General features: G+C 33.2%; 1 protein-coding gene across 1 annotated transcript in view; it reads left to right on the plus strand.

Moving 5' to 3' along the window:
• Positions 1 to 11,285, plus strand: part of LOC135681548 (uncharacterized) — a 30,219-nt gene extending 18,934 nt beyond the window's left edge. The window contains exons 2-5 of the mRNA XM_065196076.2: positions 2,754 to 2,809; positions 6,205 to 6,337; positions 8,596 to 8,747; positions 9,297 to 11,285. Of these exons, the coding sequence (XP_065052148.1) occupies positions 2,754 to 2,809; positions 6,205 to 6,337; positions 8,596 to 8,747; positions 9,297 to 9,773 (818 nt within the window). The 3' untranslated portion in view covers positions 9,774 to 11,285. The remainder of the gene's footprint in view (positions 1 to 2,753; positions 2,810 to 6,204; positions 6,338 to 8,595; positions 8,748 to 9,296) is intronic.
• Positions 11,286 to 17,221: the final 5,936 nt, after the last annotated feature.

A 17,221-nucleotide genomic window follows, 5' to 3' on the forward strand; every position in this document is an offset into this window, starting at 1 on the left:
CATATCCTGCAACACTGTGCCTCTAGTCGATACGGCACGATGTGTATTTATCTCTCTTTTGATTATGTATTGTCGTGTCTTCTGTTGAATTCATGGATCGAAAACGCGATTACTGGAAAAAGTGTGAGCAATTTTCTTCACTGATTCATTAAGAATCTCTAACAGCGTCGAAGAAGGTGAATTCTCAATAATATTTACTTTATGCAAAAAAATCAGCGTTTTTAAGCACAACTGAATTTTAAATCTACATTAATTCAATTTCTATATCTAAAAATGGGCAAACTTAGCCTTAATTGGTAGAATGAAGCAAACATAGTCCTTGCTGGTCTTTCCATTGCTCGTTGTCATATTTTTGGTGAATCCTGCGCATTTTCTGTTCCTGAGTCAGTGCACTTGCAGCATTGACAAGAAACTAGTAAAACCAATCTGTTTATCTCAAAGAAATCTGTGCATATCATAGAGAATCCTCTATGAGAAAATGTGATCTAAAAATATGTGTACTCATTCCATTAAATTCATTGTCTGAAATTCCGTAGCTCTGTTATTTCTAAAGATAAGTTTTAGCCAGAAATTTATTGGGCTTCTTACTAAAAAACGTGCTTGAATAGTTTTAAGAAACGTAGCAAAATTTCTAATAATTTGATATTACTAACTGAAATTTATATGGAAACTTTGCAAATGATTTCCATTGCAATTGTACTAGGATGAAAGCAAATGTCTGTTTCAAACTCGTTTGGTATAAGCCTTTATAATTATATGTTGTTTACTTAAAGTTTCTTGGTTCAAAATCATTCATTTTCACAACTTCCATGAAATATACAATAATGGTAATATCGTGACATTGCAATTCAAAATGCGAAATATAATAACAGCCAATTTTTATCACGAAGGAAACAGCAAGAGAAATCAAGTTGATGCGAAATATAATAACAGCCAATTTTTATCACGAGGGAAACAGCAAGAGAAATCAAGTTGACTATTAAGTTCATTCGTCCTTGTATTTGTTAACTATGCAATAGAGAGAATAAAAAATCAACATTTTTAGATATTATTTTCACAGAGAGTGTTCTCTATGATGTGTTCAGATTTCATTTCAAAAAACGAAAAGGTTTTTATGTTCTCTTAACTGTTTGTGTAACGTTTCTTCAATAGCCAACAAACATTTCTTGAAGGATCGAAAAAGTTTACCTATAACAATATGAAATTTTCCTTGACTTTTCTTAAGCTACCGACGTTATTTTTTCCCAGTTAATTTTACAAAAACATCAGTCATTTTAAACTTTTGATTCAAGCATTCAGCCAACCTTTTCTATTTTCTCCTCTCTTCGTTTTGTCAACAGTCTGCACGCGGGCTTACTTTCTTGAACTACTCATTATCTCTATTTTTTTCTAAAAAAACTTTTCTAAAGACACTTCATATTGGCAACAACTTCGACTCTTTTAACTTGAGCAATCGGTATAATTTGTTTAACAACTTCTTTTGATGTCTGTTTGTAGACTATTTTCCATTTTGAAAACACAGGTGAGAATGAATGTCCCACTTTTCATAGGAACATATACCAGCTTTGTCAAGATACCCAAAACGTTTTGCAAATTACTGTTTTTGGTTTGCCAATAAGTGCTTGATGCAGTATCGGCAAAACGGGATGCGAAATAAGTGTATAAAACAAGGCGGTTCAAAGTCACTACTTTGAGTAGTTTCACGCTTAATGCAGTCAACAAATCAAAAGTTAACCGTGTTAAGTGCTTGCTGATGGCATTTACATACTCCGTCTAAGAACATAGTTCTTCTGCTGCATCATCTGCTTTGCTAAAGGTCTGGATTTCCAAATTTTAGGCTTGCTAGTCATCTGTAATATGTTCATGAACTGTTTTTTGTGTGTTATATCCGCAATTTCCGCAAATATAAACTCAAAAACAGGAGAAGAATATTATAAAACTAAACAGTATATGCTGTAGCTTTAGTTGGCAACTTATGAAATATTCAGGGTTTGTAGATACAGGGTCATTTATACTAAATTTCAACATTTATCTTCTACATAGAAGTTTTATGTGAAAAAAAACATGAAAGGGAAATGGCCAAGAGAATAGCAAATCTTGATCATAATCCATTTATAATTTTACTCAGCATTTTATCAATTTTTAAGACTTTGCTTATCTTTAGAAAGCTGTGCTCAGGAAAAGGCAGTTATGCAACGGATGATTTTTTCTAACCTTATCTATATTTATAGCTTACACATAGATTTAAAATTACTATTAGTAAACTATCAAATCTCTAGTGCGATTTGATAAAAGGGTTTATCTGAAAATTTGCTTCTTTGCAATTAGTTTGAGACTTATCTTAAGACACATAATTACAAACTTTGATTTTCTTAAGCCTTAATTCCTCCTTTCCTAATCGCCGCAGTTGCTTTGGAAAATTGACGAGCGAATTTTTGGCTTCAGACAGCCCCAAGAAATGAACATGTTATGTTCTTCGCACATCTGAATCCTTTTTTTGATAAATATTGGATTATCAGGCCCTCACAAAGTTTTCCGATGGATCCTATCGCCCACCATGAAGATTAACCCAAAATATCTTAAAGATTTAGAATTTTAGTACTAAAGTTGTTTGCAATAATGATCAATTTATTGCGATTAGCCGGTATATTATTCTTAAAGTAGCAGACGCTGAGCTATACATTTTTATAGAATCTTTTTCTTTGAATAGCCGATTTGCAAGGAGTTGAGTAAAAAGATTGGTTTTGTTTTAGGGCTTGATTATCCTTGGTACCAAGCAAGAAACGAGATTCCAATCGAAACTGAAACAGTAAGTTTACGCCAACAATCACTTTTATATAGAGATATAGCTAATCACCTCTTGTCGCCTAAGCTTCGATAAATAAATGCGTGAATAAGATATCCGAGATGGCTTTGTTTTGCCGTTGGCTTTTAAAATGATACGCATAAAGAGGATCAACTTAGCAAAGTACAGCGCAGAGCATCCGCTTCTTTCAGCGTGTAAATGGTTTTAGGTACAGAAGAAGAGCATTACATCTGCAAATAGTCCATTTGATTCGATCGTCTAGAAGTTCCTCAAGTGCTAGCCAGCTAAAGGACAAAACAAAGGTGCTTTCTTAGGCTAATCAACAAGAAGCTTGAAAATCATAGCATCTTGGTTGTTTAGTGTTGCTACTAAGGCTGTAAAGAGTATTTGTTTCAACGGTAAGTTAAAGATGCTATTGGTGTTATCCTCCTCATCCTTTGTGCCATGACAAAAGACTGGATACTTGCCTTTCAACCATCGTCTTTTTAAGTGAATGTCGAAATGACATTGACTCGCAAGCGTGTTCGAAGGTATGTGTGCTGGTAAAACCCAAAATAAACCATTTACTGTAGCATGTTATTTAAAAAGATGGTGAAAGATGGGTATTTGAGATGTCTGTCAAGAATTTGATCTTTCTGAAAATTATGAGGAGAATGTTAAAAGAAAATAGTTAACTATTATCGTTCGAATTGCTTTTTCATTAATCTTTGGTAACATCTTTCTGATCTTAAAAAGCCTTTCCATTTTAAGTTAAATTGAGTTTTATATGAGCAATAAAGGCATGCTCTGATGTTGTAAAGTAAAGGAAACATGAAGGGTTTATCATAGTGCTAAAGTTGCTAACGTAAGATTGTTGTTTTCAATGTCAGAATTAAACATCGTGTGTTGTGGGTGTGGGTGGTTGTTTTCTAATAAGAATTTCTTCAAGTGATCATGGTAAAATGTTTCGTCAATTGTGACATACTTATTCCTTTTTTCGAATCAGCAAAAATCTCGTATAAGTCATGCATTTTGTAGCTTCGAGTAAGGATTTTTCAAACATCTTAAATGAATTAGAGGATTTGCAAGCAAAGAAAGCAAGCGAGTTAGTTGCAGACGAATATATATATGTATATCAGTATTCAAATGTTTTGTCCAGCCATGGCCAGTTGAAAACAAACCAGTGTTGTTGCGCGATGTAAACGAGCAGAAAATGTCATTTTTAGTTTTATTGGCATTGCTACCAAACCATCTCAACTATGCGCTCAAGATAGTTTTACGTGATTTTCAGTTTCTAAGAACTTCTATAAATTCCTCGTTTATGCAAAATTATGAAGTACCCTATGAAAATACTACTTTCTTTTCATAGCTTACAATACAGTATCCATGTTACGCTGTTGTCTCTAAGACATTTACTGAAATATTTCCGCGATATGTCATTCTTTTTATGTGGCTTTAGTAAAGAGAATTAGACATGCCTTTAAGTGTCTATGTTCAGCTCTTTCTAAACAGGGTAATTGATAATCTCGCTAGTGATATGAGCTTATCAGTTTCGATAATCGATAGAAGCAATAATGCTTTTTTCATCAAAAACGATTTGCTTGATTTTTTTAACTTTAAGCCAAAACATGCCTTATCTATCACAACGATTATTTGTACAAAGAATTTACATTTAGAATTTATTGCATTTTTGTCATTCAAACATATTGAAAAAATCGTCAAGATGATCGCTGTTATCTTGATATATAAAAGTTTGCTTACAGAAAGTAGCTGGCTACATCTCTGTAAACGTGTCGAAACTGTCATTCTTCAAATAGAAAATCATAACAAGTCAAATTCTAGCCATAAACAAGTTCTAATTCCTTTTATCAATATTATCAAATCACGCATGATTTTCGAGTTCGAATTATTTTAAAGCATTTAAAATAGACTAATAGTAATTTTTAGAAACCTCTATTTGGTTTATCACGACTATTTGATCTGTAATTTTAAACACAGCTGTTTAGATTTGGCCTCAAGACATGGCTAATATGTAAATATTCCAAGATCCATCCGCTCCTCCAGTTTGAATAAGGACCTTTAATAGAAGACGTAGCAGCTTTGAGCACGGGAAGGGGCTTACAAATTTCATCATCGTTTGACTAAGAGTGTAGCAAAATGAGAATTTGAAAACTTTCAGACGTTATAACAACTTCATATCAAGATGGCAGAGCTAAAAGCGTTGCCCGTCATGCCTGTCAAGCCGTCAATCCATTTCAACTTTTGAAAAGTCAATTATTCGTTATTATTTTCATCGCCGAGGAAATTGTGGCACTTTTTAAGAAATCTGAGAAATTTAAGAAATCTTCAAAGCTTTTAACTAGTAATGGATGCAAACGTTGTTGATGTGATGTTGTGATGTTTGAATTTCCCCCAAAAACAAAAATTACAGTAGCTGTAAGCTATAGATCATAATTATTGATATATTAATTAAATATTAGTTGACAATAAAGATACTGAAAACTTTCCGTTCAGTACCCAACGAAACATTTTGGTTATTTATAATACAATGAGCAAATTTTCAAGTTAGTATAAAAGCGGCAATGTTTACACAGGCAAGCAACTCAAATTTACATCTCGTACAGCCATTTGCTACCAGGTTTATTGTCAAATGATACACTCTAACTTTGGAATCATGAATTTAAATCGTAATAGCTGTCTCATGTGCAAAAGATACCTGGATAGGTGTGCTTTGAGAAAAAAATCTACCAAACAAAATTTTTTGGCAGCCAGATGCTTTATCGTGTTTCCAAAAAAAGAAATTTATTAATATTGAGATATTTTTGCTAGTTAAACAAATGAGTTAAGTAATATCTTCAAGCCTTTATAAAAGACGTTCGCTGCTTCGCTTAAAATGACGATGAAAATTGCGATCTTTTATATTATTCTTACCTGATAGTCTGGACTCGCTCTTAAAATGATTGTAGGGTATTTAAAAAAGTTCATCAAATCCAAAATGTATTCCTTAACGACTTCTCGCCCTGCATTTTTGCTATTTCTTTAAACACTGTTCCCCATGCTGGAAATTTTCGTTTCTCAAACCTAAGAAAATACGAGTTGCTTCTATAATTTAGTGATTCCTTGAAATTAAATGTTTATTTAAATGTTATCAAAATGTTTATTTATCAAGATTAGATTTGATTAACTTTTTCCAAAACTTTACATTTAAATTACACCAAATTCAACGTGTTAATAAGTAGCAAAGGCCTTTTCATTCGTATGCACAGATTGCTAGCATAGCGGTTCAAATGTAAAGCAATTCATATATGAGCAGAGTGCTGTGATTTATTTAACCACATTAAAAAGGTGCAAAAACCTAGGTTAAAGTGCGAAATGTATCTCAGGAACTCCTCTATAGTCTGTATTTGTTATTGTTGCAGAAATCTTTCACTCTGGATCTCCGAAGTAGAAATACTATGGCCTGGCATTACAACAGCGTTCCTGCTTACCACTTACCCCATCTTCCATATCACACTGGCTTCAGCTCACACTATGGATTTAACCCATTATACGGTAAGTTGGTTTAAACTATAAAGTCCTAGAGGTATAAAGTCCTGCGATTTGACATCAGGTTGGATAGTTTTTTCAAAGTGATGTTGAAAAACGTCAATCTCAGTACTTTTCTACCTCTACTTTCTTCAACGACGCACTTGATTACTTTGATTTTCATAAAAAATCAGAAGAAGAGAGGGTATCAAACTTGAATTCACGTTTCAACAAAGCCTAGAATCTGCTCGTCAAAAAAGGGGAAAACTATATTTGCAAGCCCTTGTCCCTGTAAGTAATATATACTTTGCAACATTGCTAGAACAATGCCGAGGGAAATTGCTAGAACGTAATTTTCTGCCCTATAGACAATACTTTACATGATATGTGGAAAATCAACTGTCTGAAAATTTGAAGTTACCATTTGCAGAACCCATGAACAATCGACTTGCTGGCGAGAATGTGCAAAGTTTTGTAGTAAAACAACAATATTTGTGTGTTGATAACGATACTAAAATGTAGTTTCACATATATTTGAGACATACTCATTAGAATCTAATAGAAACGCTCTTGTCAAGATCCTAGACTTTCAAAACAAAACTAGATATGTAAACAGAAATTGCTTAAACTCATCGTCTTAAGAACTTAGTAGATTTTTGGTGTTTTGTTTTGTAAGATTGAGTAAGATTGAAGTAGAAAGTCACAGGCAAACCATAACTTAAAATATTATAAAAAGTAAAAATATTTCGAGAATACTAGCCTAAATAGTCATGTAAAGACAAGTACATTGCTAATTTGCTCATCATCTCTATTAACGGTATTCATATTCTTTCTACACAATATTGAAGTCTTGGGACAAACTGACATGGGTATTAGAGACATCCGATAAGGCTTTCTTAAGGAAAATCGTTTCCTGACCACTCCCGCGGAATCCCACACATTACGTTAACGTTCATTATGGCAAAACAAAGCTGGTCACATCTTTTCTGCTTAGGTGTCTCGAGTCGCCGTACGCTGCTTTTCAAGATGTATCGAATATCGTGTTTTTAATTCGGTTGTCTTTTGTTGTCGACGAAAGCTCTTTAAATAAGTTGTATTCATCGTGCTCGCAATATTAGGGCATAAACTACGACTTAAAGTGTTTAGATAACTCATCCTACTTAGCTGTTGTCGAGCTTGTTAGACATTAGAAATTCCATTTTATTGATTACGTATGCTTTCCATTCTCTTAACAAACATATCCAATAAGTTGAGAAGAAAAGGACATTCACAGATTTTCATAATCGCAAAACCGCAGTTATTCACACACATCGAAAATATGGAAAGCTCAAGGGGAAAACACATAAACGTGTGTGTAATATTATGTATAATCAGCTTTTTCCCAAGCTATAAACATTGCATGTGCGTCTTTAAAGTAATACTAAGCTCATCTTCTAAAAATTCTGGGTCTATGAAAACGCTGATAAAGAATACTTGTCATTTAAGACTGGCTTCAACCTGTTGTTATGAGACGTAATCTGGAGACAAACTCTTTGATGGACCTGTAATCGATATCCCTACATCTGAGTAGATTCAGAATTTAATCTTCTAAATCCTCTTTCCTTGATGTCCTTTTGCGCTGTCCACTTTCAATCTCCTTTGTGCCTCAGAAAGTCGAAAAGGATAAAGATGCTAAAGAATTTACGATAGTCTGCGACATGTATGTAACACGCAAAGTTTTAAGAACGGGAACATGTAAACAACTATGCAAACGATTGACAACTTTACGAGTAATTTTGGCTTTCGTGGTCTTAAATCGTGAAAAGACGGTCATACGTAGATGACTTTTTGCGATTAAAGATCCCAATCGGGTTCACTTTTTAGTTAATTGGGCAAAAATCTATAATGACAGTTTTAATGTAAAGTAATTCAAGTGATATTTAAAAATTTTTGACAAGTTTTTATGGGATGCTGAAAAAGCATGAATGACCTTAAAACGTATTTGCCTGAGTTGAGATTCAGCCATCACATTCGACTGCATTCTTATGGACTTTTTCGTCTTATTTGTAATGCTATAACTGTGGGCTACTTCTGCATACATTCTGTAAATACACATCGAATCTATGAGTAGAATTCCCTAGCATACGAAACTGCCAAGATTTTATTGGTGCCAAATATCATCTATGTAACTCTCTGTAGTTGATGACAGTTTAATGACAGTAATAATTTTGTCCATATGTTTATGGAATCAAGAATAAATTGTTATTTTCCCTACTAATTGCAAACAAATTGGCATCCACTTTCAGGAATACCTAGAAAGCAACGTAGAGAGAGAACAACTTTCACCAAAACTCAGTTAGAAATACTGGAGGAGCTATTTTCGGAGACACAGTACCCAGACGTTTTCATGAGGGAAGAAGTAGCAAGAAGAATCAATTTGCCCGAATCAAGAGTTCAGGTAAACAAGGAAATTATTTTTAACACATCTGACTGGGTAGAACAACTATGTTTTAAAAGATCTCTTGGCTTGCTAAACTTTGGATAAAGCTAACAAGGTGGAACTTTTATTGCTATGGAATGATAATGTTGTTTTTATGCTTTTTCGAAACTAGCTTATTTTTCGATGATTAGACAAAGAAAATCGCAGCAATCCTCCCTGCACGCAAACGATTAGACAAAATAAATCGCCCCTACCCTCCAAAAAAGTAGCTGGGTGTATATTAAAATGCAAAACCCTCCTGGGTGTCTCGTTTGGCATCTATTGACCCACCCTAGGTGCCTAGCATCGTTTTTGGAATAGACTTTGAACTAATTTTGAATGGTCATAGGGTTGAACATAGAAAAAAGGCACCAAACCTCAAACCTGTCGCCAGATAAGACATTGCAGTAAACGTTTAGATAAGATTTAAAAGTGGAAGTCAAGCAAGTAAAAGGCTGGTCATATCCTGCAACTTTACCTGCTTGTTGAATGTTTTAGGCATTATTAATTGCTCAACTTTCATTAAAGGTTTGGTTCAAGAATCGGCGAGCGAAACACAGACAAAAGACGAAGCGCGAACCTGAGTCATCAGCTTCCTTGATAAAAAAGGAACAGCCAACAAAATCTCCAGTTGAACCAGAACCTGATAACAGCAAAAAGCCAGCAGCTCCTATCAGAGTCTCTAGCGAGAGCTCTTCGGTTAAAAGTGCCTGTTCCTTTTCAAATTTGAATAATGACCATTTATTACCAAGAACAACTTACCAGTGCTCACCCGGTAGCACCATGGCACAAAGCAGCCCAATAACGAGCTATCCGGGCTATTTGTCATCACATTCCTTGTCTTCAAGAAGCCTAGCTGCTGAGTATTGTCCGTACCAATCTTCAAGAAATTTACCAATGTCCGGACATGGGCACAGCCATCTTCCACCAAGTGAATATCTCCCATGCTCTGACTTTCATAATCAACCTTTACCCGGATCTTGGGGCTACGGATCAGCAATATAAATGACATTTACATGACAGATATCAGGTAATTCATAAAAGAGGCAAAATCGACTTCAGCCTAGCTATGAATATGTTAAATTCTAAATGTAGCATTTTAATTTCCCGAGGGGAAGGAATCTATCATTAAAGAAGTAGTTTTAGCTTTGTTAATGTTTAATTGTTAGCAGATGAGAGGTTGATCTTCTGCCAGCATGATTGTTAGTTTTATTATGTAACATCAGCCTATGCGCAAAATCAAAGAACTAATAATTTTAAGGAGCCCATTATTTTGTATCACTGGCATGCAATTCCCTTGCATAAGGTCTAATAGAAACCAAAGAATAACAGGTGCGAATGTTTCATTTACTTCAGAATATCATTAGCCAATGTCGTGATACGAAATTTCAAGAAAGAGTTTATACCAACCTCCTTAACTAGAGTTTAACATTCTAGAATAAATCATTTAATGAATACACTTGTTTAACTTTGAAGAAAGATACCAGACAGTTAAAAAATGATTATTCTAGAATGTTAACTTTGCTGTCAAATATATTAAACGAAATTTACATCTTTACTGATCAGATAGTTTTAACGCGTCTTAACTTTGCTCCAAAAACTTTAGAAAAGTATAACATGTAGAAGTCGATTTTCAATAATGTATTTAATGTATTTTCTCATAAATGGTTTTAGCATATAGAAAGCCAAGTTGTATTCGCTTTTAACACTACAAATTCTTAGCTTCGGGAGCTCTTTTATTTGTCATAATTCATCGGATTCAGAAGATGTGCATCTTTTATTAACTTAATATAGGGTAGAATCTGAACTGTTAACGTACTTAGAAGAAACAGAAGAACTTGAGTTCAGTGGCAAATTTATTTTTATTTAATTTTGGTGCAAATGATCAAAAACCTTCAGATCAAAGGCTAAAGTTTCAAACAACCAGGATACAAGGTATTGTTAGACAGGTTCAAAGACATACTTGGATTTACAAAATGTCTAAACAGGAAAAATAATTTTCTAAAACAGCAAAAACAAATAGTTTTTATGCACTTGTTGTCAAACTATGTACTTTTTGTTCGTCTTGTTTTCCCTCTTTGGGCTGATATCAAATTTAAAGATAGCGCAGGAAAATGGAAATATTGCATACTAGATTACTTAAATATACTATTTCAAAGGCGTGTGTATTTATATATACTACATATGTCTGTTATTTTGATAACTTTACAACGGCAAAACCATCAATTTTTCACTTAAATTCAAACCCATTGCAAACTCCAAAGATAAATGAGTAGTACAGCTTATTGTACAAATGTCTTTGCATCCCGAAAACTAATATGCAAGCCATTAGCATTTAGTATTGACAATATAGCATGTTAATCCACGTCTAATTGTTGATGCTGTTAAAAATAAAGTATTATAGAGTAGTGATACTTGAGCAATTACTAGAGTAACCAACAGCAATGTCTTTTTGTATGACATTGACAATATAGCCTTTGTAAATAGTTATTGGAAATAGTTATTGATTCAAAAACATTAAGAGCTTCACTTCTTGCATCATTGTCCTTTCACAATTTCCAAATTCCAGAAACCAAATCATCTTTTGATGTTTCTCTTTTATGCTTTGTTAACTGACTTGTTAGCTTATCACTTTCAATAACATTTAGCTGGAATGTTTCCAGGAAAGAAATACCAATCTGGCGATGTCAAATTTTTCAAATAGAATTGTAGAACAGCTAAGAGCTATTCTGCCTGACGACTGGATTAACTTGTTACGAGGCTAGGGATTGTTTTGTACAAACAAGATACCTTAAGTCATTTAGAAGCCACCTGGAAATATTTTCTTCCTTTTTAACAAATAATTCGGTGCAAGCAATTTATTTTCAAATTAGACCAAATTAAGCATTTATTTTTATTAGAATTTTGTCAAATTACGCGTAAGTTTGAAATTCTGACAGAGCTAAAAAACCAAAAAATCTTTTGTGCTATGTGGAAACACCTAAACCTTTTAGACAACACTAAAAAAAGATGTATTTTAAAAACCATATTTATTTATAGATTTCAACTTACACGATGGAATTTTACACGTAACAGAAAGACTTGGACAAGAATCACTTCACAGAGGACGCCCAGGTTGGTCTAGAAGTTCAACTTGCATGTAGAGATTGAAACGGACAAGGTCAATTTAGTTTCAAAAAGTTGAGATTAAATAACTTGGCCCTAGGTGATTAAACCCCACGCAAATTCCCTTAGGCAACTTGCTAAGAAAAATATTTTGACACAATAATTGATCTCAGACAGAACATTGATCCAAGCAATGATAAATCAATTTGAAAATTTCATCCTATTTTCTTTCTTTAAAACTCAAGGTTCAAGTGTTTCATTTCTTCAACACTCAAAAGCTTTATACATTGGATTTCAGTTGTTAGGCACGTAACCTCGATTTCGTACAATTTTACCCGCGTTATCATTGTGGCGCGGAAACATAGCAGCAGGAATACTGAAAATGGAAGTGCTATCTAGCAAACAGTTGCAATTAAATTATGGGTGAGTTCATTCCCTTGCCAAATTGTTAAATGTCATTTAAAAATTAATGTTATGCTGAATCAAGCAAAAAATACAAGTTATAAAGTATAAACAAGCTCGAACAACGTTGTTGCGTTGCTTGACGGTACGCGTAGCCAAAGTCAAACACTCTGGGGTTCGAATTAGGCTACAGAGTGCTCGATTTATACGAGTTTTTTCAAAAGTCCTCCATTTTCCTTGAAACGCCTTCATCCCTATAATCACTGTAAATACTCTTAGATCTGAGACTTCGTTTTCAATTTTTTTCTTTTTGTCTGCATGGATCAGAGAATTTGAATCTTCACATCGAAATCAGTGTGTGCCAATATTTTGATGTTGTTTGGAAATCGAGACAGCGAATTACGAGTTCACTTTGTACGTGGCTTTCTGTTTTACATCGAGTTTTACGTAGGCCAAATTTTTTATTGGTTTGCATGCTGGACGCTGAAAAAAGCCTGACTGTACGCCAAAGATCTTCTGGCATAAGTACATTGAGTGCACCCTGGATGAAACATTGTATCACCTGCTTATTTCTTTGAAATTGATTCAAGGTTCAAAATAATAAAGTTGTTTTTCTCAGTGGAGTGACAAAATTTGTCAAATTACAAAAAATAGAATTATGGAGGTTCAAATTGCAAAGATTTTTATATAGTCTCGTACAAGATTTTCAAGGAGCATCTAAAATTTTTGTTTGAATTGGTAAAAATTCAACCTGATTTATGATGATTTCAAAATTGTAAAATCATTCTAACATATAAACAGATAAAATATGAACCTGCGCTTAATGCATTTCTTCAAAAGGTTGTATTATGCCGATGAAAAGAGATGGCACATGTCTGTTTCTATTTAAGACTTAAAGCTTACTCTGTGAAATGATGGCTTTCAGAAAATGCTGAATCCAGATAGCAAGAAATGGATATGGGGATATTGAAATGCCAGAAAATTCTATGGCATGTCTTCCAACCCCAGGGAAATCTAATATCTTTTTTGGATATTTGAGAAGCCAATATATCTGCAGCGAATACAAAAGAATAAAACAGTACATATGACTGAGAATGTAGTGAACAGTAGTTGTGCATTTCCATTAAGTGGTTGCTAGATTTGATAAAATTTTATAGAGTTAATTGCCATTTGAATAATGCCATTTGTTCAGCATATGTTATATGCATTATTACAGGGAGATATTTATTTTCAATGTTGTATGGGATGCAATGCTCATAATTTTTTTTTGCTCAGCTGCAAGCAAATCTTGCATTTTGATTTAAAATTCTGCACCAAAATAGGTGCTGAATTATTGCATCCACTTTTAATTTTTCTCTTATATATAATATTGTCTTGTGTGAACTCCCTATAGCTCCATAGCATCACAAAACTGTTAATGTGCCCATCATGTTAATCAATATGGGACCAAATAAAATATATCTTTAAGTTTCCTTATCAACATCATGCCTTTGCAAATGCATCATAGCCCACAATGCAGTTTAGAATATGCATCATTGAGCTTAAGTAAGATACTCATCAAGGAATGAAAATTGTATAAATACAAATATTAGGAATTAAGCAAAACATTAAAACTTACAGAAAACAGAATCACACGATTAGTAAGCATAATAATCCACAGAGTAAAAGCCAAAAAAGGGAGCAAACAAGGATGAGGATGGATGGGAAGGAAAGTAGGTGCTTGTGTAGCCATTAAACAAAAGAGTATGAATATGTACCGTAAAAACCATGGGATCAACAACATGACCTAATGACTGTGCAAGGCCAAAGGTCACATACAGAGTAGAGAATGCTGAAAGTATTACAGAAGGCCCCCATCTTCTGACATAAACCCAAGCCCAGCAGTCCTTGTACTTAGACCATCATTGAGACACAATCACAATAAACATAAAAATTGCTACTACATTGTCATATGTGAATCAAGCTGGATCCTTTTTTGTTTGATAAACATGATGATAAGTCTCAATGATTATGACTCATCATCATATTGCAACATGAAATCATATTGCAAAAGTTTGATTCTTTTTTATTGTTGAAGCATGTTTCCTCTTTGAAATTATTGCTGGATTGGATGAACCATTGTCTCCTGTCTTTCAAGGTGTCCAGGAGGAAGAGGGTCTAGCTGGGGGGAAAGGCCCAGTGACCATAAGAATTCTATACTTGCATGAAAGAACAAAAAGTATATATTGCCAGTATATTTTGCAGTCTTCTTGACTGAATTTGGTCTGTTGTTAGTACAAAATGGGCATGTTTTACCTTTTGAAAGTGTTGTTCAATGGGAGTAATTGTTTTTGATGTCCCCTTGGTCTAGGACATCACATGAGAGGGGTCATTGTGTAAGATGAGGGGGGCAATGGAGCACATTGGCTAAAAATGGATGTTTCTTCAAAATTTTTGTAATTAATTTGTCAATATATCTTTTTGTAATTATGTAATTAACTTATAGGCTTAGAAGTTATAAATGTATTTCATTTTAGTAAATAAAGTTTGGTTTTTCATTAAGATAGATAACCAAAAATTATGACCGAATATAGACATCATGGAACTCTAATATTGATGTAAATATTTTCTAACATGGTTGAAATGTAAGTTCAGCAATTTATTTTTTTGTTCATTAATATTTTCAAAGTGACTGTGTCTCATTTTCATCGTAAATATATGGACTGTTGGATTAAGGTTGATCTAAGATAATTTTTCACTCAATTTTGGATCAAAAAAGCATTTCAGATTTTGGATCATTAAATTTAGTCTAATGTTACCCAAGCATTTTTCTTTCCATCCTACCCTCATGCTGGTTAGTTCCCTACTCCTTACATCCACACTATGGCTAATTTCATTTAGTATTAAATTGTAATTTTATAATGAATTAGAAATATTTAGAAGGAAAGACAGTTAAACTACTTATAATATATGTTTTTTATTATCGTAATAGATTTTCAATATATATAACGCCCATACTCAAACTTACAAAATAATTCCAAGAGGATCAGGAAGAATTTCAGCAGAGACTTTTTTGAACTACCAAATTTTGAAGATGGCACAAGATAGGGGAAAGACAGCATGCTAAATTTTTTTTTGTCCTGGAAGTTGAAGCATAGTTGTAGCCTTTCTTATTTATGGAACACCATCTTCAAATTTCTAGGATGTCTTCATTTGTGCCCTGGAACTGTCATTGTATTGTTACACTATCTTTACCCTCCCTTTAAATTTCTCTTTGTTTTTATTTAATAGAATCTTATTGTCAATTTTTGCTCTAAACGTTATAAAAGACTGCAATTATTGTATGAATGGCAGAACTGACCAATGAATCAATACGTTTTCCAAAATATGTTTGGTCCATTTATCTAGTATATTTTCTTTGGAATGCATTTTAATATCTCCATTAAACTGTCTTAATATCTTATGTTTTTTTATTTTTGAATTTTTTTTTATTTTTATTTTTGTCATTTTTGCCAGATTTATTAATATTTTAATTAATAGGACAAGTTTCTTATTTATTTCGGATGCATGAAACGTTTTCTAGCTATATTAAGTTTAGGATTATATCTGAAACAAAAATATATTGTTTTGGCGTTATATGAGACACACCTGTTGCAAAATAATTTTACAAGAAATTTTTTGTTCAAGAAATCATCTTGATTAAGGAAAGTATTCAAAAATGGCTTTAAAAAAGCAAACAGTTTGAAGCATGTTACTAAAGCTTTTCGTCTGACACTCTTCTGAATATGAAACGTCAGAAATTAGATTGAAATCTTTACACTAAGAAATATATATATCCAGTTGTGGATTGGGTAAGAGATTGATCTTATTGTAAAGGATGCATGAGTTAACATATAAAAAGCTTTGCATAACTCAATTATTTCTAGAAGGTAACCTTTTAAAATCGAAGATGCCATTCAGAATTTTTTAAAATGGTACAATTTCTGAAATTTTTATAAATGATTTGAATCATACCCTTATACCCAGTGTATATAAGAAAGTTTCATCTTCTGGGTTTTCTTCACAGTTGTGAATACAGTTTCAGAGGAGATTTCTGTGATCCAAGAAATAATTTTAAAAATATCAACTACGAAGTCAAGGTATTTATGAGATAATTTATATACTGACATCTTTGTGTATTAGATTTTTGTGCATTTTTGTTTGTTTGAATATATCGTCAACACTTTTTACCTTTGTGTTCATTCATTTGATGCAATCTTTTACCGCGCCATTCTTATCTTTGTGTTCGCTTTTTCTTTGTAAGTTGTAAAGAAACATCGCGCATAAGAAATAAGCTACCCGTTTTAGTAGCAGTTATCAACGAATGGTTATCGCTATCTTAAAACTGTGCGAAACATACTGAATGTATATATTCTTTTAAGTATCTCATTTTCTGCATCGTTTAAGTAATTTGCATTCGTTTATGGACATCGTACAATTATATAAGCTCTAAAATATAAGGATTTTTATACGGATGGCGTCAAATTTTATCCAAAGAAAATTGCATCCTTGAAACATTTGAACGATACTTCTCTTTAAAGTAACGAAGAACCTTTCGAAAGATGTGTCATCTTTGTCGCCAATTTTCTGTGTTATATAGGAAAGAACTGTCCACAAAAAATTTCACCATAATTCTTTGATAGCCTGCAATGTTACGCCAAATAAAATTTGCGAGCTCTCGATATTGAATCGTTTCAAACAAAGATAAAAAACTCGTTAAAAGGCTAGACTACTCAAAAACACAACTCCCTTGAACAACAGCCACAAATTTCTTCTATACTGGCTATTTGATAAGAGATATTTATGATCAAAAAAGTTTTAGAGCTTTTATAAGTAGGCCTAAACCCCGCCTTCCAGCTTCAAGAAGGCTTCACAACTTCAAAAGAAACAAACTCAAACTCAAAATATTTTTTCAACAAAAAATTGAT

This window comes from Rhopilema esculentum, chromosome 12 (assembly GCF_057945365.1).
Source record: "Rhopilema esculentum isolate cy_ngs chromosome 12, ASM5794536v1, whole genome shotgun sequence".
NCBI lineage: Eukaryota > Metazoa > Cnidaria > Scyphozoa > Rhizostomeae > Rhizostomatidae > Rhopilema > Rhopilema esculentum.